The sequence below is a fragment of the Cervus elaphus genome, chromosome X (genome assembly GCF_910594005.1).
Source record: "Cervus elaphus chromosome X, mCerEla1.1, whole genome shotgun sequence".
Classification (NCBI taxonomy): Eukaryota; Metazoa; Chordata; class Mammalia; order Artiodactyla; family Cervidae; genus Cervus; species Cervus elaphus.
The window spans coordinates 151,461,183-151,489,017 of NC_057848.1; the positions used below are offsets into that span (position 1 = coordinate 151,461,183).

The 27,835-nt window shown below is 42.8% G+C and overlaps 1 protein-coding gene across 3 annotated transcripts in view; it reads right to left on the reverse strand.

Annotated features, from left to right (window-relative positions):
- PDK3 (pyruvate dehydrogenase kinase 3) overlaps nucleotides 1-27,001 on the reverse strand; it is a 79,608-nt gene extending 52,607 nt beyond the window's left edge. For 2 of the 3 annotated variants that reach the window (XM_043896201.1, XM_043896199.1), the window contains exon 1: nucleotides 26,370-27,001. In XM_043896201.1, the coding sequence (XP_043752136.1) occupies nucleotides 26,370-26,475 (106 nt within the window). In that variant the 5' untranslated portion in view covers nucleotides 26,476-27,001. The remainder of the gene's footprint in view (nucleotides 1-26,369) is intronic. The other variant, XM_043896202.1, reaches the window with a different exon arrangement.
- Nucleotides 27,002-27,835: the final 834 nt, after the last annotated feature.

The following is a 27,835-nucleotide window of genomic DNA, read 5'->3' on the forward strand; positions in this document are numbered from 1 at the left end:
ATAAAGGGTTCTCATGGTAGCCCAGTGACTGGCTGGGAAGAAAACACTAAGTAACCCTGCAGTCTCTAGTTAAATCTTTATCCTCTGAAATAGCAAGCTTAAGAAAATAATTTAATTAGAATAGAAAAGGAGCGTTTATTCCAAGAGGCAACCTCGAAAGCTGTGTTTTTTCCCTCCGCACAAATACAGCCCTAGTGTTCCCAGTGGCGGTATAAAAGTGACCTGGGATATAATCGGAATTTGTTTTCAAATAAACGCTGTGGGAAAACTGCCAAGTAGAAAACTAGGAGAACGTGTAAATACACTCCTGTTCACAGGGGTTTCCAGAAGGCAACAAACCCATTCATTCCACAAACATTCACCTACTGCGGGTTGACTGCTCCCTAAGACTTTCTTCAAACGTGTTTCTCTCAGGACCAGGAAGCAGCTGCAGACCCTGGGTCTGACCAAAGTCACAGGACTTGGGAGGTGCCCCAGAAGCCAGCTCACAGGTGCCCTCAGCAGTGGAGTGGAGGCACAGTGAGAGAAAAGGTACCAGGCCACGTGAAGACCCCGAGCCCATGTGACTGCCATGTGACCCCAGCGGTTCCATGACTGGTCTTGTCCCCAAGCCCCACCCTGCTGTAAATCCAGCGAGGATGTGACAGCAAGGACAGGAGCTCTGGGGACAGAAATGTGCTTCAGCCTCAACTCCGCCCCTGTGGGGGTGCAAAACCCTTCTTAAGCTTCTTAACTTCTGAGCCTCAGCTGCCTTAATCTGTAAAATAGGGATGAAGACATCCATTTTTGTAAAGACGACATGTGGCAACATGTACGGAGCCTGATACGGAGCCAAGTGTTCAGTGAATGTTAGTTCTTCTTCCATCCTCTCTGATACTTACAGGTCCGGCCCAACTCCCTCACGATCGGATAGGCCTGCCCGACTCCCCATGTCCCCTGCGAGCTGCTGGGAAATGGGCCACCTCAGGGCCAGGCCCGGAGAGAGGGAAGCAGGGCTCAGTGGATGAACTTCACCTCCAAACTCTCCACTTCCTTCAGCATGTGATGAGGCAGCAAATTAGAGGTTCAGAAGTAAACCCATTCTAACACTTCCAGCCCAGTTCTGGTTTCTTCCTTTCCTGTCCTCACCAAGTGAGACTGGAAATAAAAGAACCCACTTTGGAGGCTCATCTGCAGAACCTCTTCTGCCCAATGCCCCCTGCCCCCTTCTCCATTTCCAGAAAAGTCAGAATAAAATATTAAAGTCTTAACCCATCCCTCACTTTCCTCATTCTAATTGAGTAGTACACTGAAGGCCTCCAATAAATCTTTAATTAATCAATAATTCTGCCTTTCCCTTTTCTCCTAAGGGAAATACTCCAAAAAGGAAGGAAGTGTAGCATCTCAGCAATGACCTTCCAATACTTACTCGATACACATTCATCTGGCCTCAGGTGATTAACACAATGATTCAGGCTGCTTTGCTTCAGATTATAATATACACATATATATGACAATCCATTCCAGTACTATTACCTGGAAAATTCCATGGACAGAGAAGCCTGGTAGGCTACAGTCCATGGGGTCGCAAAGAGTCGGACACGCCTGAGAGACTTCACTTTACATATAAATATATATATATAAAATCATTCCTGAAATGTTCTGCCTAAATATAATTTTTATGGATGAACCATTGTAAGTGCATTAAAAATGCTGATATTTCAAAACAACTTATGGTGAACCTCATTATAAAATGAAAGACCTATTATCTAAATTTAAAAGGGCATGTACGTTTGCATGTACCAGGAGAAATAGTTTATATCCTGGTTATATAGAAAGGACATTTTCTTTTTTTAAAAAAAGCACAAAAGAAATGATGACCTTCTCCTTGCAGGAGAAAGAAGTTAGGGAATGGGAAAGAGTGAGAACCCTCTGGTGTTGAATTGTAACTGGAAGTTATCAGCATGACCTTGGTATTCTATCTGAGTTTTGGGGGTAACAAAAGTTGATGTGCTTAAGTCGCCACTTCCACAGCATGAGGAGCCGCAGATGAACAGCACAGTGGTGGTGGGGCGGCGGGAAGCAGGACGAGAGGGAGGGTCAGGAGAAGTGACGGTGGGCAGGCAGGTGTCAGGTGACAGGGGGTGATCAGGTTCACGTCTGTTCTGGAAACCCACAGGGCTAGATGGCTTCTGAGTTGAAAGGTTTTCAGATTTTAGGAAGTTAAAAAAAATACATCCACTGCAAGAAACAGTCCAGTCTACAGACACAATACAAGTGCAGTGCAACCTGTGAACATCCACACTGAGCACAGAAGACCATGGCCCAAAGTCACTTCAAGCCAGGTTTCGCCACAGACTGAGTTTGAGCACCAAGGGTATGAAAAAAGAACTTCCACTTGTCAAGTTTGGTGCATTTCAGAATTGAGATAAAAGGTGACAGAGCCCGCAGAAGAGTAATGCCAAGATCGGATGCCAGAGATAGACTTGGGTTTAAATCCTGAGCACCCACTGGCTTCAGGAATGCTACCAAGTGTCAGGACACGTCCAAGAACGGGACGGAGCTCACAGAGGTTGCGGCGAGGGTTAAAAAGCGCTTAACATTTCACATGAACAGGTTTTTTAAAATTGAGAAGAGGGCACTCATTAAAGCACAATCACTAATAACACCGGATGGTAGAAAACACAACAGCCCGAGGCCACGGGGTACCAGATCAAACGGACTGATGCTAAGCCCCGCGAGCGTGACTGCATTCCGGTTCAGTGAGGTCGCCTGTGCTCATTTGATGATTCTACGTAATTAAAAAAGGATTAGAAAGGATTAAAGTGTGTTCTGCGTCCCTGCCACTCACTTTTCTTTTCTTCCTAAACAAAAGCCTTGAGGTTTGCATTGGTCAACTCTGCACTAACTAGAGGGCAACTAACTACTGGGCGTGGCCTGAAATAACCAAACTTCAGGAAGCATTGATTCTAGCCTTCCTGGATGACCAGCCTTTCATAAACCAGTGTTGAAAGAAATCTTATTTGTCTATATAACCCATCGCCCCCCTGCTTGCAGTGCCTTACCTATGGAAGCTTCTCAATGATTTACTCCAAGAATAGAGAATACTTTCAGAAGTTTGTTTTTTGTTTTTTTTTAAAGAGTACCTGCAAAAATCTCAGGTTTTGCCTCCTACATTCTAATTTAGCTTCAGAGATGAATTCTTTGTACTTGGATACCTTAATTATACATCAGCTTAAACAGGGGGGTGTCTTTTATCGTTAGTTAATTAGTGAGCCTAAAAATATATATGGAATGCCTGATTTTTTTTTAACCTTTCCGTGGTTTTCCTCTTCAAAGTTTTTTGTCCTGTGTGTTAATATTAAATACTCACTTTAAATCAAAGGGTTTCAACCATTTTTTTTTTTCAGTTAACTTACCAAAAAGACGCTTTGGGTTTTAATTGAATGTCCTCTCAAAAGGGCTGTGTTTTTCTAAGGCTTCTGGCATACTGAGTATTTTCCACTTATTCGTCCCAGTCATTTGACTTCATTTTTTCCCTGCTTACTTGGCTTCTCCACATTCCTTAATTTTGATTTTCTATTTTTATTCTGCATTCCTCCATGGACTTCATCTTATTCAAATTTACCGATTAAATCTTTCCCTAGTATTAGTTCAAAAAATGAAGAAGCAGCATTGGGTGAGAGGCATGGAAAATTCTCATTTTGTGAACTTAAATACACTCGTGAATTTCTTCAATTTTTCCTTCTTTTTTGATGACCCTTTAATTCTCTCCTGTTTTCTGTTTGGTTTTCATACTTCATCCTTTCATTGAGAAGTTGGAGATAGTTACTACATTTGCAAAAAATGTGATTGTTCTGTCTAGAAAGGTTCCAAATAGCTTTCCAATTCACCAAGACACAGGATAAATAGACACAGAAACATAAATGACTTTTTCCCATAAATGACTTCTGATTTAAGATAGTCACCAATAACTGATGGTCACCAATAAGAAAGCAGCATTTGACCAGCCTTCTGAGAGCAAGAGTTCTGACTGATTATTCTCTTTATCTGGTTTCCACTAAGGCCTATATTTCTGGTGAATCTCTAATCCTCTTTTCGACAAATTTACAGCAAGTAGGAAAAAATTATTATTTCTTCAGTTAATGGAATGATCTGATAATTAAAGCACAGGGCTGAGCACATGCCTCCCCAAAATGTAGTCTCCTGTCTGGATTACTTAAAGGCTATCTTTATCCACATCTTTCAGCTTTAATACTTAGTGGGAGATGTTTTAGGAACCAAAGCAAGGGAATCAGAGAATGGAAAAGCAAGGCAAAAATAGAAAAATTAGCGGCAAGGCACCAAAACCCAACAGAATGATCAGCTCATTCAGATAATGCTGCTTTTTTTAAATATCAATTAAATGTTTGAGTTTACAACCCATTTTTACCACTAACCATGTCAGAACCAGACACAGAACAACAGACTGGTTCAAAATTGGGAAAGGAGTATGTCAAGGCTGTACAATGTCACCCTGCTTATTTAACTTACGTGCAGAGTACATCATGTGAAATGCTGGGCTGGATGAATCACAAGCTGGAATCAACAGTGCTGAGAGAAATATCAACAATCTCAGATATGCAGATGATACCACATTAATGGCAGAAAGCGAAGAGGAACTAAAGAGCCTCTTCAGTTCAGTTCAGTTGCTCAGTCGTGTCCAACTCTTTGTGACCCTATGAACCGCAGCACGCCAGGCCTCCCTGTCCATCACCAACTCCCGGAGTTCACCCAAACTCATGTCCACTGAGTCGATGATGCCATCCAACCAACTCATCCTCTGTCATCCCCTTCTCCTCCTGCCCTGAATCTTTCCCAGCATCAGGGTCTTTTCAAATGAGTCAGTTCTTCACATCAGGTGGCCAAAGTATTGGAGTTTCAGCTTCAGCATCAGTTCTTCCACTGAATATTCAGGACTGATTTCCTTTAGGATGGACTGGTTGGATCTCCTTGCAGTCAAGAGTCTTCTCCAACACCACAGTTCAAAAGTATCAATTCTTTGGTGCTCAGCTTTCTTTACGGTCCAACCGTCACATCCATACATGACTAATGGAAAAACCATAGCCTTGACTAGACAGACCTTTGTTGACAAAGTAATGTCTCTGCTTTTTAATATGCTGTCTAGGTTGGTCATAACTTTCCTTCCAAGGAGTAAGTGTCTTTTAATTTCATGGCTGCAATCAACATCTGCAGTGATTTTGGAGCCCAAAAAAATAGTCAGCCACTGTTTCCACTGTTTCTCCATCTATTTGCCATGAAGTGATGGGACCAGATGCCATGATCTTAGTTTTCTGAATGTTGAGCTTTAAGCCAACTTTTTCACTCTCCTCTTTCACTTTCCTCAAGAGGCTCTTTAGTTCTTCTTCACTTTCTGCCATAAGGGTGGTGTCATGTGCATATCTGAGGTTATTGATATTTCTCCCAGCAATCTTGATTCCAGCTTGTGCTTCTTCCAGCCCAGCGTTTCTCATGATGTACTCTGCATATAAGTTAAATAATCAGGGTGACAATATACTTGTCGTACGTGCCTTGACGTACTCCTTTTCCTATTTGGAACCAGTCTGTTGTTCCATGTCCAGGTCTAACTGTTGCTTCCTGACCTGCATACATGTTTTTCAAGAGGCAGGTCAGGTGGTCTGGCATTCCCATTTCTTGAAGACTTTTCCACAGATTATTGTGATCCACACAGTCAAAGGCTTTGGCATAGTCAATAAAGCAGAGGTAGACGTTTTTCTGAAACTCTCTTGCTTTTTTGATGATTCAGCGGATGTTGGCAATTTGATCTCTGGTTCCTCTGCCTTTTCTAAAACCAGCTTGAACATCTGGAAGTTCACAATTCACATATTGCTAAAGCCTGGCTTGAAGAATTTTGAGCATTACTTTACTAGCGTGTGAGATCAGTGCAATTGTGCGGTAGTTTGAGCATTCTTTGGCATTGCCTTTCTTAGGGATTGGAATGAAAACTGACCTTTTCCAGTCCTGTGGCCACTGCTGAGCTTTCCAAATTTGCTGACATATTTGAGTGCAGCACTTTCACAGCATCATCTTTCAGGATTTGAAATAGCTCAACTGGAATTCCATCACCTCCACTAGCTTTGTTTGTATTGATGCTTCCTAAGGCCCACTTGACTTCACATTCAAGGTGAAAGAGGAGAGTGAAAAAGCTGGCTTAAAACTCAACATTCAAAAAACTAAGATCATAGCATCCGGTCCCATTACTTCATGGCAAATAGGGGAAACTGGAAACCCTAACAGATTTCATTTTCTTGGGCTCCAAAATGACTGCCCACAGTGACTGGAACCATGAAATTAAAAGACACTTGTTCCTTGGAAGAAAAGCTATGATAAACCTAGACAACATATTAAAAATGAGAGACATCACTTTGCCAACAAAGGTCTGTCTAGTCAAAGCTATGGTTTTTCCAGTAGTCATGTATGGATGTGAGAGTTGGACCATAAAGAAGGCCGAGCACCAAAGAATTGCCTTTGAGCTGTGGTGCTGGAGAAGACTCTTGAGAGTCCCTTGGACTGCAAGGAGATCAAACCAGTCAATCCTAAAGGAAATCAGCCCTGAATATTCATTAGAAGGATTGATGCTGAAGCTCCAATCCTTTGGCCACCTGATGCAAAGCGCCAACTCATTGGAAAAGACCCTGATGCTGGGAAAGATTGAAGGCAGGAGGAGAAGGGAACAACAGAGGATGAGATGGTTGGATGGCATCACTGACTTCAATGGACATGAGCTTGAGCAAGCTCAGGGAGATAGCAAAGGACAGGGAAGACTGGCATGCTAAAGTTCATGGGCTTGCAAAGATTCAGACACGACTTAGTGACTGAACAAGAACAACATTAAAATGGGTAAAAAAAAAAAAGTGACATAATATTATTTCAGGGGAATCTTTTTTGTTTTTCTTCAGTTGTATTTATAAGATTTCAATCTTTTGAAAACACTGAATTTTAGGATAGGTAATTTATTTTAGAACTTACCAGAGCTATAAGCAATGATTAACTGAATAATCCTTCCAAAGAAACAGTGGAAAGCTACCAAATGATTGTAAATATCCTTCAGAAGAATCCCTCCCCACCCGTTCTAGCTTCATTTATACTTTGGGCTTCCTAGGTGGCGCTAGTGGTAAAGAATCCGCCTGAAAATGCAGGAAACGCAAGAGACACAGGTTCGATTCCTGGATCAGGAAGATATCCTGCAGTAGGAAATTCTTGCCTGAAACATTCCATGGACAGAGGAGCCTGGCAGGCTACAGTCCATGGGGTCACAAACAGTTGGACCACCTGACTGAGCGCACACACACATACTTTGAAAATGTCTCTTTTACTCCATGTTCAAAAATACTATTTCACTGCCTGGGAAGTTTAACAATTTTCCTTTGGGAAAACATACTCCTGAATTTCAAGAGATCAAGATAGGTAGTGGGTTTGGGACCTACCAAACTTGAGGCTGAGTCCACTCTAGGCTGGGCCATTTGGGTTATTATTACTAACAGTAAGCCAGAAACTTCAGAGCCAAAGAGTCAAAGATCAGGTATTTCACACACACCTCATTCACTACCAAACTCAATGCCCCAACAACAGTGAAGTGAAAGTGAAAGTCACTAAGTAATGTCCGACTCTTTGCAACCCCATGGACTAGACAGTCTATGAACTTCTCCAGGCCAGAATACTAGAGTGGGTAGCCTTTCCCTATTCCAGGGGATCTTCCCAACCCAGGAACTGAACCCTGGTCTCCCGCATTGCACATGGATTCTTTACCATCTGAGCTACACAACAGCCAGCTATCAAACTATTTCTCTCAGCCCAATGTCTATTTTATTATGCTCACAGATGCTGTGGGTCAGGAATTCAGAAAGGACAAAGGAGGTAAGGCTGCTCTGGAACCTCAGTTGGGAAAACTTAAACATTGGGGGAGTGACTGAACTGTGGGGAGCTAAAAGTATCCGAAGGCTTCCCGCTCACAAGGCTTCAGCCGACTACTTGCAGACTGAGACTGCCCACTGGAGCATCTTCTGGTGGCCTCTCCAAGGGACTCCTCACAGTATGGCGGCCTTGGGCTAGCTGGATTCTGGGATGGCTTCCATAAAAAAGGCAGAGGCTGCATGGCCTTTTATGACCCAGCCACAGAAGTCACACTGCTAGTTTCCTTCTGTCATACTCAAATGGTCTAAGCAGCCATAGCTTGCCCAGGCTCCAGGGGTAGGAGACCAGACCTCCTCTCCTGACCGCCCCCCACCTGGTGGAAGGCTGGCAAGGGCACATCACAGAATAGCATCGTCATGGCCATCTTTGTACAATGCCATCTGTCCTCTAAGATGTTCATAAACAGGTGTAGAAAATGATTTATTTCTCAAATTACACTTCAAAGCACTCTTCTACTACCTGAATTTGTTTTCTTTGGAGTCATTTTTCGGCCATTTATTTTAGTTTCTCTCGCTGTGGGCTCTCCTCAGATGGCAGGTAGCCCTTGCTTGCTCAGTGAGGCAGCCTAATCACTAAGGGAGCACCCCAAACGCCTCATGAATTACATAGGTCTTTTTGGTGGGGTCCTAACACCAGCTTCCCTTATTCACCTTAAACAGTTCATTCAGCGTCTTTAAAGAAGAATCCTCTTTTTTGCCCTTCACTTTGCCTAAGGGTAGCTGCCTGCCTACTAACGTTCTCATGGTCAGGTTGGAAGGTAACCCTTCGCTTTTCAGACTTCTGGTTCATTCTCCAGTTTTCATTCAGCCAGCTCTACCTCTTACGCCCACCCTGTATCCCTGGTGCTGCCTTACTGAGGTAGGAGCCCCTCTGGAGGTCACAGTGCCTTCTGAGTATGTTTTAGACCCCAGCTATCCAATATAGGAGCCATGAGCCATTAGGGAAAATGTGAATATTCAACTACGTTATAATATCAATGATAAATTCCCCAAGTGTGATCACTGTGTCCTGGATATTAGGAGAACACTTCTTATACTTACAATATATTAGGTTGGTGCAAACGTAATTGTGATTTCGGATCGTGAATTTAAATCACTATAACTAGGCTCAAATACATCTTTATTAATCAAAATAGGAACCATTACAATCAACACATTTTTGCCAATGAGAAATGTTTGTTTATTCCTGTAGCATAAAAATTCGTGCATTTTCTGCCTCCTGCTGGTTGTGGAAGCATTTTCCCTGCAAAAAGTTGTCAAGATGCTTGAAGAAGTGGTAGTTGGTTGGCGAGTGGTCACGTGAATATGGCAGATGAGGCAAAACTTCATAGACCAATTTGTTCAACCTTTGAAGCACTGATTGTGTGACATGGGCATTATTGTGGAGAAAAACTAAGCCCTTTCATCTCATTGATTTGTTGAGCATAATTCTCAGATATAATGGTTTTGTTGGGATTCAAAAAGCTCTGGTGGATCAGACTGGCAGCAGACCACCAAACAGTAACCCATGACCTTTTTTGGGAGCAAGTTTGGCTTTGGGAAGTGCTTGGCGCTTATTCTAGGTCCAACCACTGAGTTGGTCATGGCCAGTTGTCGTATAAAATCCACTTTTCATCACACGTCACAATCTGATTGAGAAATAGTTCATTGTTGCGTAGAGTAAGATAAGACAATACTTCAAAACGACAGTATTTTTGATTTGTGGTCAGCTCACGAGGCACCCACTTATCAAGCTTTTCCACTTTTCCAATTTGCTTTAAATGTCAAACGACCGTAGAATGGTCGATGTTGAGTTCTTTGGCAACTTCTCACATAGTTGTAAGAGGATCAGCTTCAATGATGGCTCTCAGTTGGTCGTTATCAACTTCCAATGGCCAGTCACTGTGCTCCTCATCTTCAAGACTCTCATCTCCTTTGCAAAACTTCTTGAACCACCATCGCACTGTATGTTCATTAGCAGTTCCTGGGCCAAACGAATTGTTGGTGTTGCGAGTTATCTCTGCTGCTTTACGACCCATTTTGAACTCAAATAAGAAAACTGCTCGAACAAGCAATAGCTTGTAGGGAACTACAGTCAATGTCTTTTAATAACCTATAATGGAAAATAATTTCAAAAATAATAAATGTGTATATATAACTGAATCACCTTGCTGTGCACCTGAAAGACTGTAAGTCAACTATACCTCAATAAAATGTTAAAAAAAAAAAAGAAAACTGGTAGAATTTGCTTTTTGTCTAACATCACTTCCATAGTCTAAAATACATATAAAATACACAAGTAATGTCATTAGCAAAAAAACAAATCGAGAAATGAACATTAAAATGATATATAACATAATCACATTTATTTAAGAATGCATTCCAATATCAAATGGCAAAGTTCAACAATGCAAAACCACAATTACTTTGGCACCAACCTAATATATAAGTATGTAGAAGTAGTCTTTACACCTGCAACTTACTCTCAAAATGGTCTGGCCAAAAAGTGTTTATGGAGAGGGAAGGAACACAGGAGTAGGGATGGATAGAAGGGTAAAGAGATTGAAAAGCAAATATGTAAAGTGGCTGATGAATCTAGGTGCTAGATATGGGTGTTAACTGTATTGTTCTTTTCGTTTTTTCTAAGGTCTGAAATTTTTCCAAATAAAAGGTTTGGGAGAGACACTGTGAATAACTTAAGTATCCAACAATAAGGGAATAGTCAAATAAACTACAATATTGCTTATTTACATGGGGAAATACACAGTCATTAAAAGTCATTTTAAAACTCAACAACAACAACAAAAAACAAACAACCCTATCCGAGAATGGGCAGAAGACCGGAACAGACATTTCTCCAAAGAAGATATACAGATGGCCAACAGACACATGAAAAGATGCTCAATATCATTAATTATTAGAAAAACACAAATCAAAACTACAATAAGGTATCACCTCACACGGGTCAGAATGGCTATCATTAAAAAGTCTACAAATAACAAATGCTGGCGAGAATGTGGAGAAAAGGGAACCCTCCTACACTGTTGGTGGGCATATAAGTTAGTGCAGCCACGATGGAAAATAGTGTGGAGATTCCTCAGAAAACTAAAAATAAAATTACCATATGATCTAGCAATCCTACTCCTGGGCATATATCCAAACAAAACTATAAATCAAAAAGATACATGCATCCCTATGTTCATAGTAGCACTATTCACAATAGCCAAGACATGGAAACAATCTAAATGTCCACTGAAATATGAATGGATAACTAACATGTAATACACATATACAATGGAATGCTACTCAGCCATGGAATGAAATAATGCCATTTGCAGCAACATGAATGCAACTAGATATTATCAGAGCAAGCGAATTAAATCAGAAAGATAAATACCATCTGATATGACTTATATGTGGAATCTGAGTGAGTGAAGTGAAGTCGCTTAGTCGTGTCCGACTCTTTGTGACCCCATGGACTGTAGCCTACCAGGCTCTTCCGTCCATGGGATTTTCCAGGCGATAGTACTGGAGTGGGTTGCCATTTCCTTCTCCAGGGGATCTTCCCGATCCAGGGATCGAGCCCGGGTCTCCCACATTGTAGACAGACACTTTACCATATATGACACAACTAACCCATCTATGAAGCAGAAACAGACTCACATAGACAACAGATCAGTGTTTACCAAGGGGGAGGGGATTGGGGAAAGGATGAAGTGAGAGGTTGGGGTTAGCAGATACAACCTTTTATACACAGAACAGAGGCTTTCCAGGTGGCACAGTGGTAAAGAATCCGCCTGCCAATGCAGGAGATGTGGGTTTGATCCCTGGGTTGGGAAAATCCCCTGGAAGAAGGAAATGGCAACCCAGTCCAGTATTCTTGCCTGGAAAATTCTATGGACAGACTATAGTCTGTCCTCTATGAAGGAGCCTGGCAGACTACAGTCCATGGGGTAGCAAAGAGTTGGACATGACTGAGCACTCATGCAAACAACAAGATCCTACTGTGTAGCTTAGGGATTCTGTATAGTAGGAATTAACATTGTAAATCAATTTAAAAATGAAAACAAAGTTTTTAAGGAAAAAAGCAGTCATCTGAAAAAGGTCTTCTATAATTAGAGCCATTCTACTTAAACAAACAAAAAAAAAACCCTACTAGAGCCACTGTATTCTTAAAAAAAATTTTTTTTCGAACAGAACATGCTACTGTATGCAGATGTTCCTAATGGGGTCTGAGGCCCATGCTACCTTCATGTAATGTTTCTGATGCTCCTGTAAGAAAAGAGGGTACAGGGTGATTGTGACGAGGTTCTCAATTAAGGCAGGTGAGGGTTACTGGATCCTTCCCTGAAGGAGATCTGTGTTTGGCTGAGGGAAAGTGAGTGACATCAACTAGCACCTTGATCCTCTCTCTTTAGAGATCTTGTTTGTTAGCTCTTAAAATACATGTGTCCTTGAACTTCCCAGGTGGCTCAGTGGTAAAGAATCTGCCTGCCAACGCAGGAGATGCAGGTTTGATCCCAGGGTTGGGAAGATTCCCCTGGAGAAGGGCATGGCAACCCACTCCAGTATTCTTGCCTAGAATTCCATGGACAGAGGAGCCTGATGGGCTACAGTCCACAGTGTCGCAAAGAGTCAGACACGACTGAGACCGAGCGCACACACACGGACAGATTAGTGAGAAACTTGCCTCTCTCTATGTCATAAGGTCAAACCAAATTATAAGTACATTTCCCCATGGGGCCACAATTTCTGCCCTTGGCTTGGGCAGCCCCTCTCCCATCAGCCCTCGTCATTCAGTTCTATGTCCCATGGATCTCAGGATTCCTTAAAAAACTGAACAGTCCATTAGCATAATACCTGGCACATTGCAGGTGTTTACTATTTCCTGATGAGCACTGAAAATTAAAATACCTAGTAAGTTTCAGTATAAACTTACAATAGCAAATAAAATTCAGGGGTTCAAGATAACATTTGCTAGTAATGGTAAATTCCTTTAATAGACAGATCACTTCATTCTATATATCTGCTTGGGAGTATTCCCATCTTTATAGTTAGGGGAAGAAAAGCCAGAAGGTAGACAGGAAGGTGATAATAAAGTGGCAGTATGGTGTGTCGGGCCAGAGGGACATTTTGAGAATGACTTCCCAGAGTGGCTGGAGCGTGTGAGCAACAATCATAGCCAAAGTCACCACCCAGATTCACGTCATTCTAATTCCAGAAGCAGGGGGGTTAGGATCTAGTCTTAAGGGTGGAGGGTGAGTTAAAAGAATGTCTCATCATCATGGAAGCAGGAACGGTTAAGTCAAGGTCACAATGTACTCATCGGCGAGGTTAACTGAGGCAAAACCTTAAGTTAACCATTACAGTGAATGAAGAAGCTTCAAAGCCAGCCACACTAAAAGCACTATGTTTCTTGGAAAATGATTAGTTTACAGAGCTGGGACCTTCAGCCAACAAACTTGAAGATAATTAACATTCGAGGTTAAGAGCTCCCTTTGCAGTTTTTATTCTTTGCAGGAAGCTGGTTTCATCCAGGAAACACTGTGTCACTAACTTCCCACAACAAAAGCATAGCCAACATCTACTGAGCACCAACCATGTGCCGTGCACTGTGAGGCATGTTTTCAAGTTCATGGGTGCAACAGGCCTATGGTTCAATGCTATCGTTTCCACTTTGTAGAAAAGGATACTGAAGTGTATGTAGTGGGATTAAGTGATTTGTCCAAGCTCACACTGATGGTAGGCAACGGAAATCAAGCTTTGAGTACAAAGTCCACATAGACCAGTTATGGTATTTCCAGAGAGAGATGACAGGCACACTAACAAGGGTGGGCCCTTAGAATAAGTAAATAAAGTAAATGAAGTGTAAGTAAGTGAAGGAGGTAGCAATCTGATGGTTCCAAAGTGATAACACTAGACAAATATGAGATTATGCAATTTCCTGATTGTTTAACAGAACAAATTTAGATAAAACCCCAGCATTACTAATAGAGACTGTTTGCTAGAAAGAATTGCACTGGGGTAACAGTACATTAGGTAGGAAAAAAATGGTATGTTATATTGAAAGAAAAACAGCGTACGTTTAAAAGCTCAATCTACCTGAATTTTAACTGTGGTTTTGCTCCGAATTTTGCTTAGGTAAGATACTTAAATCATCTACGCTTCAGCGTCTTCATTTAAGAGAGGGAAACATCTTTTTCACCTGGATGGAACTGTAGCTCCATCTGTCTACTACTGCGTCTGGTCAAAAGTGGTACACAAAGATAAGTTCCCTTCGCCTCCTAGAAAGAATAATTTCTGGCTCCCTCTGGAAGAGGCAGCCAAGATGTTAGGTCAACAAGTAGCTGGCGCTGTGGGCAGCCTCTTCATTACTTGGTGCACCTACTTTCTTATGTGTAAAACTGGGGAGGTTGGACGGGTGATCTCTAAGCTCAAGTGCCCACTCAATCTACGGGAGTAAGATTTTCCTTTATACACCTTACAATTATTTATCCTGCACCAACCTTGCCTAATGTACAATCTGGGACAACTCTGGAGAGAACACTGCTAGGAGTGAGTAGCCAAGAAAAGGAGCTAGAAATCAAGAAAAAGAGTGCATACATGAATTTACATTTGTTTTCCACAAGAAAAAAAAGTGCAAAGAAACAAAGCCTCCAACGATGCTTCGGATAAAGGACAATAGGACAATTGGGTTAGGGGCTTCCCTGGTGGTCCAGTGGTTAAGAATCCACCTTGCAATGCAAGGGATACTGGTTCAATCCCTGGTCCGGGAAGATCCCACATGCCGCAGAGCAACTAAGTCCGTGTACCACACCTGCCGAGCCTGCACTCTAGAGCCCAGGAGCCACAACTACTGAATCCCATGCACCGAGATCGAGAGCCTGTGCTCCACAACAAGAGAAGCCCCTGCAATGAGAAGCCTGCACACACAACAAAGAGTTGCCCCCACAACTAGAGAAAAGCCTACGCACAGCAACAAGACCCGCCAAAGTTAAAAAAAAAAAAAAAAAAGACACCTGGGTTAAAACTTCACATATACCCAGAAACCACCTCTATTACACAAACCTCCAAGGGAGAGGTAGAGAAAGCATGCCACAAACTCATGGGATGCAAACATTCTAGCTAGCTGATATATATTGACGTATTTGTCCCAACTTCTCATTTATTTAGAAGCCCTTCAAAGGCAGCAACTATGCCTCAACGATTCCCCAACGCTTCTCAGTTCCCACTTCATTCTGAACCCAGAAAGGGAGACAAATGCTGATGGACTTCTGGGAATTCCCTGGTGGTTCGATGGTTACGCAGTGTTTTCACTGCCAGGGCCCAGGTTCAGTGCCGGGGAACTAAGATCCCACAAGTAGCCTGGCACAGTCAAAAAAAAAAAAAGTTGATGGACTCCTAAACATCTTAAGTGTTAACCATCAGCATCTCAAAGACTTTATTGCTTAGTGTTTCAGAGGTCTTGGGCAAAAATTTTAACAGCTCTAACACTGGAAGCACATTAGAGTCACCCAGTAAGTAAAAAATACCAGCACCCAGATCCTACTCTCAGAGACTGATTTAATTGGCGCCTACAGGGGGTTTTTTTGGTGGGGGGGCAGGCACTGGTTTTACAAGTTCCCCAGATAATTCTCAGGAGCGCTCAGGGCTGAGATTCACTGACCAGCATCTAATCACAGAAAATTCAACAGCGGGATAAACCAAAGACCTCCTCAGGCTTAGACAGTGGCTGAGCATCCCAAACTTTTTCACTGACCCATCTATTTTTAGCCTCTCTTTTCCTGTTTGAGTTTTGTTTCAGCCTCCTAGGAAACTGACCACACTGGAGCACATGACAGGCCCAATACAGGAATGCTAAGATAGCAAAACTTTCTGCTTAATGCTTTTTACTTCATCTCAGAAGCAAGAGGGAAAAGTAACCAAATTTATACAAAGTGCACAGTCACGTATTAAGGAATATCTGCTACCAAGCTTGAGGAAACAAAACACTGTACTCTTCTAGGACAGATCCAAGGTAGGGTCGGGTAAACCTTGAGTCTGCTCTGGTCAACGAAAACGTAGTAATTCGCTGGGAAAAGATGTGCATGAACAACAGCACTCGCGATACTTAACTTCATGCCTTGAGAAAATGTTAAAAGAGATACATAGTGATTTATTCCCAAGAGTGACAACTATTCTACACTGACCTCCATGCCCTAGTAAGAAAGAAACACTGGCACGACTCAAATGATGGAGTGGAATCAGAGGTCAAGTCTAAAAATGAAAAAGTCCCAACTGCTTAGGTGATGCTTAGGGAAATAATCTACTGAGTTAGAACCCCAAATATTCAATCACACAGAATATAAACATTGACCTGTGTAATAGATGACAAATAAGTTTGCTGTAGTTTTTCTGCTATTTATTATAGCAGAAAGAATCATCTCTGACAGGATGAGCCACTGACTGGGAAAGAAGGTATCCTCAAGGGAAATGAAGGAAATCAAACCCAGCTCTGCCACAAATATGGTGAAATGCGCTCCCTGAAGATGCTTTCAGGCTAGCTTCAATGAATGCCAGGTACCCACTCACAGTTCTCTTAGCACATTTTCTCTAAGTTAGCTAACTTACCAAAAAGAATTAAGTGGGCAAGAACAGCAAGAATCTCAGGTAATAGACAAGGAGCTGCCATCACCAAATTTTACCAGAAATTACAAGGCAAAAGTTAGCATATGATATTTAGTTGAAATCAGCAAGTTCTCCTTTTGGAGAGAATTTATAAATATTCTACTCTGTGACAAAAGAGCAACGAGAGAGGAAAACATAGGGTCTTGATCATTGCTGCTGTGCAAATGGACAGCAAAACTGAGTAAGAGAGTTGACTGCAAACATCCCAGCAGAGATGGCAACGAATTCCAGAGGGATTTAGTAACAATTTACATACTGCTCTAGGTGATAAATCTGACCATGACAAAAGCATTGTAAATGATTGAGTATATTAAAACTCAGACTGTGCACTAAATAAAAAGGAAACATATTCATTGTCAACATATGTAAATAGATTGGCAAAAGCTGTAAGCCTATGGCACAAAAAATGGATGAAGAATTAGAGATGGTATTCTTCTCACAAGCCTTTAATAGTATACTTTGATAATTACTTTATTAAAGAGGAGAGTGCAATAGGAAACAATAGTTACACAGCACAATAGCTTACTGTGCAAAGTAGACACAAGGAGTTCACACAAATGATTAAAACTCCAGAGCCCGGACAAACTTTATTTTTCTGGGCTCCAAAATCACTGCAGATGGATATTGCAGTCATGAAGTTAGAAGACGCTTGCTCCTTAGAAGGAAAGTTATGACCAACCTAGACAGCATATTAACAAGCAAAGACATTACTTTGCCTACAAGGTCCGTCTAGTCAAAGCTGTGGTTTTTCCAGTAGTCATGTATGGATGTGAGAGTTGGACTATAAAGAAAGCTGAGTGCCACAGAACTGATGCTTTTGAACTGTGGTGTCGGAGAAGACTCTTGCGAGTCCCTTGGACTGGAAGGAGATCCAACCAGTCCATCCTAAAGGAGATCAGTCCTAAATATTCATTGGAAGGACTGATGCTGAAACTCCAATACTTTGGCCACCTGATACGAAGAACTGACTCATTTGAAAAGACCCTGATGCTGGCAAAGATTGAAGGCAGGAGAAGGGGACAACAGAGGATGATATGGTTGGATGGCATCACCGATTCAATGGACATGAGTTTGAGTAAACTCCGGGAGTTGGTGATAGACAGGGAGGCCCGGCATCCTGCAGTCCATGGGGTCACAAAGAGTTGGCCACAACTGAGTGACTGAACTGAACTGAACCAGAGTCCAGTGAGTAAACGGTCAAGGGCACTTTACACACATCAAAATGAACAAAATAAACCCACAAGGGGAAAAAAGTAAAACTTTTAGCGTCTATGTTACCTATTACACAAAGTCATAAAACCTCATTTTGGGAGGGCTGTGGAGAAACCGGAACACTTCAACTCTGGGGACAGCCCTATAGATTAAAGTTATACAATCCCTCGAAGTCTTTCACATGGTAATTCCACACAGGGGCACAGATCCTAGAGCTAAGCCACCGATCACCTGGACAAACCTTAGCTACCCCATAAGTCACCCTCCAGATAGCCAAGTTTGACTGTTACTAGAAAGAGGGCAAATGGAGCTTTATTATTTAAATGTAAAATAAGAGCAATCATGGCACACTTCTTTAACAGGGATCCAAACTATCTTAGAGGTTGCAAACTTTCTGTAAAGGGCCAGAAGGTAAACAGTTTGGCTTTGTGGGCCAAACAGTCTCCATGGCAACTACTCAACTGTGCTGCTGCAGAGGTTCAGAAGCCACATATGCTATGTAATGAATGGACATGGCTGTGGTCCAATAAAGCTTTATTTACAAAAATAGGTGTTGCCAAAACCTAGAGCATGTACAACATAAAAACCAAACCGTAATGGAAACTATGGACTTTGGGGGATAATGATGGATCAGTGTCGGTTCATCAGTTGTTAATAAACAGCTCACACTGGTGCAGGATGTTGATGGTGGAGGACATTTTATTTGTGGAGGTGGATATGGGAGTTCCCTCTCCTTTCTGCCCATTTTGCTGTGAACCTAAAACTACTCTTAAAAATGAAGTCTATTAACTGTAAGACAAAAACAGGTAGCTGGCCCTTAAGACTATAGCATTCCAAGGGGAAAAAAAAGGATTTGCCCAATTCTGGAATCAGATAATCATGGAAGCAAAATATCAGTAACAGAACGCACCTAAAATGAAAGGGAAAAGTGGCGATATTTTCTGCTTCCATCCAGTAATAAGACCAAGATTTCCCAAATCTTGCCAACAACCTGATCAATTTCTCGAAGTTTAATGGGAGGAAACCACTCAGTCATCCGTAGGTCGGTATTGTGGCCTGTCCCCCCTTCAGAAGCATACCTAACTGCCAAGACAACAATCAGAGCCGGAACTACACCTGAAGTGCTCAGAGTCTCATAAACCAGGTTATGTTGAAATCCAGTCATATCAGATCTTTAGGGCCCAAAAGGTCAGTTCGTCCTTTAAATTTAAATATTGACCAACATGCATTAAGCCACATTAGATATCTGTCCCCGAAATGGAATTGTTCTCTTCCCCTTTCAATTCTGAATCATTGGCTTTCGTCTCTAAACAGGTGAGTTGAATTCTTGGCAATGCCTTAGAGCAGAAGAGCCTGACTGCTGACAGAAAACCAGAGACAAATCCATTCTTCTCCCCAGTAGTAATCAGGCTTTAAGAAGTATGACTTTAGAAACCCAAAGCTTTTCAAAGAGCAGTCATTTGGAAGCCAAGTCAACTTCTCAGTGGGCATTTGGAACCTTAAAATACCTTCTCAAGGAAAAGAGAAGGCAGCTGGGCTTTCGAACCTCAAGAAGAGTCCAACAGGGAAACTGGCTGCTGCCTCCTAATAGCTAAAGGCTCCAAGGTTCGCAGAACCAGTGTTAATTATGGTAGAAATCTTTTCTGTGAAAAGGCAGAGTTGTCAGACAACCTCTCTTCTGGCGGCTTTATTTCAGAGATGCTATATTTAAACGCGGGAACCTTAGAGAAATTTGCACTTATATAACCACTGACTAAATTAAAGCGACATGATGTTTAATAACCTTTAGATGGAGTCAATAATCACCACTTATAGAGCGCCCACTCAGAGTAGAAAGCAAACAGCTGAGGTTGAAAGAGGTTACAGAGAAGAGGTGAGTGCCCACCCTCCACAGAGAGACAGTTTAGGGTAAAATCAAGGGACAGAAGCAAATATCTTTAACACAAGTGTGGCTATGCAGAAGACAAGGGCAAAGGAACTAGAAAATAAAACAGATGGTCTGTAGAGAGAGGATCAGAGTGATTAATGAAGGAACCAGAAGAGGACACGGTAAAGCTGAAAGATGAAAAGCATGTCCAGATGAAAATGTGAATCATTTCCTATGAACACATTTGAGATTCAGAAGGTTCTACCTTTAAGTTACGTTGCACAGTCCAAGTTCTCCTTTTCTTACATCATTAAGAGAACTTTTAACTCATAACCAACCACTTAACAGGAAGACCTCAGGCTTTTGCAAATATCACAAAGAACCACCGTAACATGAACTGCCATTCAAAGACAGTTAATTGGTCCAAAATTCCTGAGAGTAACCGATTTATGGGGGAAAAGAGAGTAAACGTTGTACTGAGATAAAAAATCAATAAGTGTTTATTCTGAACATTAAAATGTAATACTTTTATTACTCTTAATAAGGAATTAATACATACAGTCTGAAGCCTCATTGTCCAATAGAAATACGTGAGCCACACGTCATTTTAAACTTCACATAAAAAGAAACAGGTGAGATTTTTGATGCTTTATTTAATGCAAATACTCCCAAAATTACCATTTCAACATGGAATCAATACAAAAATATATTGAGATATTTTACTATTTTTATATTGTCCTTGAAATCCAGTACCTTATACTTAGATCTCAATTCATAGGCTAAATTTCTATCAGAAATAATTGGCCTACAATTAGATTTCATCAAATTTATAGTTCAGGTAGATTCACCTATTTAAACTGTTCTAAACATACTTAAAAGTTTTCCAATTAACTGAAGCAAGTTTAAACTTAAATCAACTCAGTTTCCCAGTTTCAGTCACATCAGACACATTTCAAGAGCTCAATAGGTTCAAGTGGCTAGTGGTGACAAAACTGGACAAAAAAGGTCGAAATAAATAGAAAGATAATCCCTGGAATCAAAAATTCAAACCTAATTACTAAAAGAAACATAATAAAACCAAAGCAAGATGTATAATACAGTATAAAAATTAAAGGATTAAAGATAGAAAGTGAAAGGAAACTATAGATGTTTATCATTACAGATAATAGATCTGTCATATCAACAAATATAAACTGGTTAAACTTTGCCACATAAAGATAAGGTCTGGCTCACAAAGCAAAATGCAACTTTACGTTTTCAAGGCAATATTTAAAACAAAGTAATTCAGAAAGGTTCAAGAAGAAAATTAAAACAAGGAAAAAAGGGCTCCAGATCTCAATGCTAAATGAGGTTGAATATTTAAGGCCAAAAAGCACTGAACTAGTAAAAAAATTTTAGTAGCAGCACTCTGTATCCTAAAGGGTGCATCTCACAACGACAGTTAAGGATATCTATGCAGCAAATGTAACATTAACAGGGACAAAGCAAAAACCATAGGCAATGTGTGGAGAAACAGAATCATATTACTAGGAGACTCGAGCCTCTCTTAGCCCATGACAGTTCCAGCAAATTGAAAAAAACAAAGGTTATAGAAAATTCAAATAACATAATTAATACAGCAGATTTGATATATCAGACTCTGTAACCTGAGAAGAGAACACAACCTTCTTTTTGCTTCCCAAGGAACAAGGACAAGAAATGAGCCCTGACTGGACTACAAAGCAAACATCAAGAAATTAAAGAAATAATGATTCAGATAGCATTCTCTGATCACAACGCAACAAAACTAAACAACAACAAAATGAGAATACAGGGTACACTTACAATGGAAATTTAATAACTCTTGGGTTAACTTAAGAATAAAACAAAGATGAAGAAGAGCTGGGCGGGGAAGGATCAAATACTATACATATCAGCTGCTAAAGCAGCGTTCGGAGGAATGCTTGTCATTTCAGTATTCATTAAATACTGAAATAAATAACAAATAAATGAATTTTCCCATTCAAAAAGAAAAAAATAACAACACTGAGCAGATCAGAGGGGATTAATAAAGCCAAAGTAGACATTAATGAACTAGAAAACAAAAGTCATAAAGCTAAGAACTGAATCCAATCATATAAACCAACAACTAATCTCATCAAGAAAGAGGGGAGGGGGGAGAACAAATATAGAAGAGGAACAGCCACAGAGAAAATTAAGACTAAGAGACTACTATCTCAGCTATGCAAACTGACTTTAAAACCTTGATGACTAGGATAATTTTCTAGAAAAATATATCAAAATGGACTCTAGCAGAGACAGAAAATCTATACAGATCAATACCACAGGCTACAGAAGCCTGTCAAAGAGCAATAGTTCCCAAGACACACTAGGTTTAGAAGGTTCCATAGGTGGAATTCTACCAAATCTTTAAAGAACAGATAGTTCAAAGGATAAACTATGGTCCTAGGATAGAAAAACAATTTCTCCTGAAACAAGCATGACACTGACAAGAAAATCTAATCGACTGCACATACACACAACACCCAGAGCCAAACAGCACATGGAGATCAATATAATGAACCCAGGAATTCATCATTACTATTCTCTCTAGTTCTGTGTACGCTTAAAATTTTCCGTAATGAAAAGCTAATGTTTTACTTGATAAAAATACTGAATCATTATGCTGTACACCTGAAACTCATCTTATAAATCAACTACTCCAATTTAAAATTTTTCTTTACTCAAATAGAAAATAATTCTATCGCAATACCCTTCTTCACTTATCAGAAGTTTGACAACCATGTGGTAGAACTGTAGGAAGACAGGTACTTGCAGAAACTTCCAGTGAGAGGATAAAGATACAACCTCGATATGGAAGGCAATTTAACAATATTTAGCCAAATTTCAGGGCTTCCCTGGTGGCTCAGATGGTAAAGAGTCTGCCTGCAATGCAGGAGACCCGGAGATCCAAATTTCAAATGCACATAGCCTTTGATGTAGAAATCCCATTTTGAGGAATCTGTCCTATACAAATACTTACACATGCATGAAAAGATGAATGCAATAATTCACTGTAGCATGGGTTGTCAGAGCAAAGACTGGAAACATCAACAGAGAGCTGGCTAATGAATAGAGTACATCATACAAACTCTCAGATGCCATAAAAAGAAAAAGGAAGCTCTGCAGTTATAGATATGCAAAGTTGTCTGAGGAATAAAGTGTAAAAAAGCAAGGTACAGTCAAAAGTATCACAAGTTGCCAGTTATGTTAAAATGGGGAGGCAAGTGGACGAAAGTTGGAAGCTGACTTTTCTATGCCCTTTTGTACCTTCTGAATCTGGAACCACGTAACTATAATCTCAGACCAAAAAGAACCTTTTTTTTTTTTTTTAAATCACACCCTTTGGAATTGCACCATTGCAATTATAAACTCATAATTCATTTAGAACACCTGCTATTCTTGTGACAGTTGCTAACTGTGTGAAAGGCCATGTTATAAGTAAAGATTGAGCTCAAAAGGCATAGAGAAATAAGACCCACAGATGAAAGGGGGACAACTCCAGATCCAGAAGCTCATCTTAACTGGTGGTTCTCAACCCTGGTGATGCTAAAGAACCACCCAAAATACCAATGCTCTATACCCCACCCCCCCCAAAACATTTATAGTAAAGTTTGGGGGATGGGGCCCAGGCAAGAAAACCATGCCTCTAAATGCTTTATATAGCAGTGGTCTTCAACAGAGGGTGATTTATTTTGCTCCCCTGAAGGACATGGTGCTGTCTGGAAACATGTTGGCTGTCACAACTCAAGGGTGAAGGGAGTGGTGGGTGCTACTGGATCCAGTGGGTAGAGGCCTGGGAGGCCCACAGCACAGAGGACAGAGCCCGCACCTGCCCCACCCCTAAAAATGTCAACAGTGCTGAGACTGAGGAATCCTCCTTTCAAATAAAATCAGTGCTTCTGCAGTAACATGCAGTTTTAGCCTTCCTTCTTAAACAAGGAAGATCATCTCACTTACTAGTATGGATATATTCACATAATAAAGCTATTTCTGTGCTCACAGAAACCACAACTTGTCGGTGTGGTTGTCACAAATACTGTAAACATGAAATTCCGAGTATACCCTCTCTCCAGTCCCTGTCCAGGTATTCTAGTCAAAAGCTCGGGTCCCATTTGTAAAGCAGCCAGGGGGAAAGTCACGAAGTTCACCAAGAGGCAGCCTGAGGCTCGACATGGGCCAGCATCTGCTCTATTTGAGTCCTGCATCTTTTAAAATATATTGAACTGGTGCCAATCAGCTTCCCTTTCTGGAGCCAGCACATATGGGGAGGGGTCAGGGAGGCTGCCACAGTCCCCCCACCCCAAGCTGGCTGCTCCCCACCCGGGGTCTTTTAGCATTTGAGGTGGCCCTCCCCTGCCGTGTGCTCCAATCACTCTGGGCCATAAGAGCCTCCTAAGTCTTGTGCCTTCTCTCCTTAAAAATACCCCCACACTCCTTCTAAATTCTCAAACTCCCACATCATTTGCCAAAATCAGACTGCTATCCAGAGCTGGAAGAACCAACAGAATGGTAGAAGTCGAAGTGGCCTCTCTGTGTGACAACTGTCTACTGTTGTCATGAAAGATAGGCTGCCTGCCACCCGATTCATCTCTGGGCATTACAAAGGAGGCCTGAGTTTCTAGCAAATTCCACCACAATTTTATATATATAGCACTTCTGTGAGCTTCCTTATAAGGAAAAGACTTCAGTTAGTAGGCTTCTTTGATCATCCGAGATTAGAGTACCCCTCCACTATTCCCCAAATAGGTCAGAAGCTTTATATGGGAAATGCCTATCCGAAGATTTAGTAATTTCTTTGTAAAAAGCTCATCCCTCTTCCTTTGATATTAGGATCACACAGTTTTGGAGCTGTGCTTTAGAGATGACCTTATACAACCCACATGTGTTCTTGAGGAGGAAAATGAACTCTAGCGAGTTCAGTCCCTCAGCCAAGGCCAGGCTCTTGAGTCAGTGGCACAGCAAGAATTAGAACATTTCTTTCCAGATAATGGTCCCATGGGTTTCCCACGATAACACTATCCCCCACTGTGGTTTTCCTCCTCAAATAACATCTTTGCCAGAACACCTATTAATGTGGTAGATAGGAGCCGCTACAGAAATAAATCAACCGAAATGTTGCCAAGCTACCAGGGCTATCACTTCAACTTGGGAGAGTGGAAGGAGGGAACTAGGAGTCTCTGGATTCTTTTTATGTCTTTTATTGTGAATTAACCTGTCTCAGCTTACCCCACTGAAAAGCAGATACCTTCAGACTCTCTCGAAACCACACATTAGGGATGGAAAATGCTATTTATAGCAACAGAGACATTTTCTTTTTAAACTTTGAAGGGGGCAGGGGCGCTGCCTGAAACCTCTCAACTTCTCACAAGTGACAGAGATGGTAAAGTAAAACTAATGAAAAGCTTCTGGGAGAGAAGTTTAAGATGCAAAGATCCACCTATCACCGAATTTTGATTTCCCTCATCATTTGCTGGCAAATTGGTTTCTTAACATTTAATTTGGTCTCAACTAACCAATTCCGCTCGTCCTATCCCAACTGTGGACAACATCACATGGTGTTCTGGCTCTTCCCCGAATGTGCTACCTACTCTGCACTTGGGTTTTTATGCCCACCTGACATCATCTCTTGACATTTGCTTAAGACTCATTAAACGACCAGCTGCCCCATTATTTTCCCTTAAGAGCTTAGAACATCTCTGCCGCCCCATTTTCTTTTCCTTCCAGGATGCCGTGCTCCGACTCGATACCCGGCTGCGCACTTCGGTTTTATCACTTTCACGTGTTTCGCAACCAGCTGCCCCGCATTCAGCAATTGTGAGTATTCCCTATGTGCTCGCACCGGCACCACTCGGGAAACACGGTCCAGTTAACAGGACGTCGTGGACTCTCTTCCCATCTCAGCTAGGCCTCAGGCAGGTTGGGGGCCGGGTCCTCTGCGCTCGCACCTCACTTGGTGGAAGCTGCCCAGCAGCCCACCGCACAGGGGAGAAGCGAGGGGACGCAGGAGAGGCGCGACGAAAGGGGTGGCCCCCGACCCTGCTCTGGCACCAGGAGCCCACACGTCCGTTCTTCCCCAGCATCTAAGGCATTCGCAACCCAGGCCTCCAACTGCTTAAACAGAACACCACCAAGACAGCAGTTCGAGTCCAGCCGCTCCTGCCACCTTAGGTGGTGCCTAAGAGCACCTTAGAGCAGAAAAGGAACGAAATGTCGTTGCGTAATTTATTCGACCGCAAGGTGTTTCTAAACAGGTCTTACCCAACGCGCAAAAAAAAAAAAAAAAAAAACACCCAACTACCTAAACATAAAACCCTTGAAAAGCCACCCCACATTCCGCTCCGAAGTTTTAACGGCCCGGAGGTCCGTGTCAAGCAGATTGGAAGCTAACGACGGCAGGTTTGGGAAGTCCCGCCGCCCGGCTGATGCTCCTCAGACGCCGTTTCTGGGTCTCGGGGTGAGCCCTCGGCGGGTGTGCGGGTGCCAGGCCCTACCCCTCCGTGCCCCCAAATCCGAGCCTCTGGGAAAGGCCCCAGAGCCCCGCCCGCGGTTCCCACGGACTTCGCTGAGGGGCCGCGGAGACCCGCGGCGGCGGGCCCGGAAGGTAGCGCCTCCGCACCCTGGGGTCGTGGGGACCGTGGCCCCGCACTTACCGAAGTCCAGGAACTGCTTGATAGAGAGCGGCGACGGCGAGAAGCGCGAGTAGCGCTCAATCTGCTTGGGCACCGGCTGCTTCAGCAGCCACCGGAACAGCCGCATCCTCGCCCCGACAGCGCAGAGACCGGCCGAGACGCTTAGGCGGCCGCAAGGACCGGTGCAGCTGAGTCGCGCGGATTGGGTACGTTAGCCAAGCGCGCAGCCCGGCCTCCGCCTCGGCGCCGCTGGTGCAGCCACCGCAGCACCAGCAGCAACAGCTCCCTGGCTGCCGCCGGTCGCCCGCGGCTTTCCCAAGCCCCGCCCACGGGGGCGGAGCCGGCCGCCGCACGTACGCGGGGCGCGAGGGGCGCGCGGCCGCACGCGCTGGCTGCTGATTGGCCGCTGCTGCCTTCGCTTTCTTTCGCCCGGGCACAGCCCGGCGCCGGTGCGTCCCTCCTTGCCTCCTGGGACCCAAACAAGCCCGGCAAGTGCAGCTGACCCGGGTCCCGTCCGGGGCTAGGTCCTCCGCGACTGAAAGGTGGCGGAGGTGCAAGGAGACTGGGAAGAGACCCGAAGCCCTCGCCTGGAATCCGATCCTACGCGCTGCTCAAGGCCCCTCTCTACCGAAGGCATCTCTTCCGGGAAGCCCTCCCTGGATCAGCTGACTTGCACTTCAGGATATTCGTTGCATCTTGATACGTTTTCATTTTCTGTTTACCACTTAATTATAGAGATTGCTTCATGCCCTCCACCACCACCACCACCGTTGGGCAGAATAAACTCACCGGTTCGGATTCCTGCCTGCCCGTCACTATTGGACAGAATTCATTATGTCACTGATTCTGTTTCGTGCTCCCCACCCCCCGCCCCCACCCTTCACCTTCGGACAGGATTGTTAGGTCAGTGCCTCCTTATTTCGTCACTCAGCGCCCCTGGTTACCACCAACTCTCCCTTCCCACCGTCCTTCATGGGCCAACACTTTTGGCCAAGATTAATTGAAAAGTCACTATTTCATGCAACCACCACCACCATCATTGGACAGGGTCAATTATAAGGTCACTGATACTTCATTTCGTCCCTACCCCTACCCCCCTCCTGTGAATGCCCCCTAACGTCATTGGACAGGATTAATTGTTAAGGTCATGCGCCCCCTGCCCGCCGTGTTTTGAAAGGATCAACACTACCACTGGAAAGGATCAAATTTAAGGTCTTAGGCACTACCTTTCAGACCCCCTCATGACCACCACCACCATAGGACAGCCCCCTGACTCTTTTTCATGCCTCAGCACCACCACACCACTTATTCTGGACAGCAGCCTGTGTCTACACTGTTTACACACTGCGTTATTCTTTGTGAAGAGTGAACTTGAACTCAGGGCTCAGTATGTGAAATCATTATTTCCCAATGTGAAGGTATAAAATACAGCTTGCTTTAACCGTTTCCACCAAACTTTGCTTTATTTTTGGCAGTGGATCAACTAA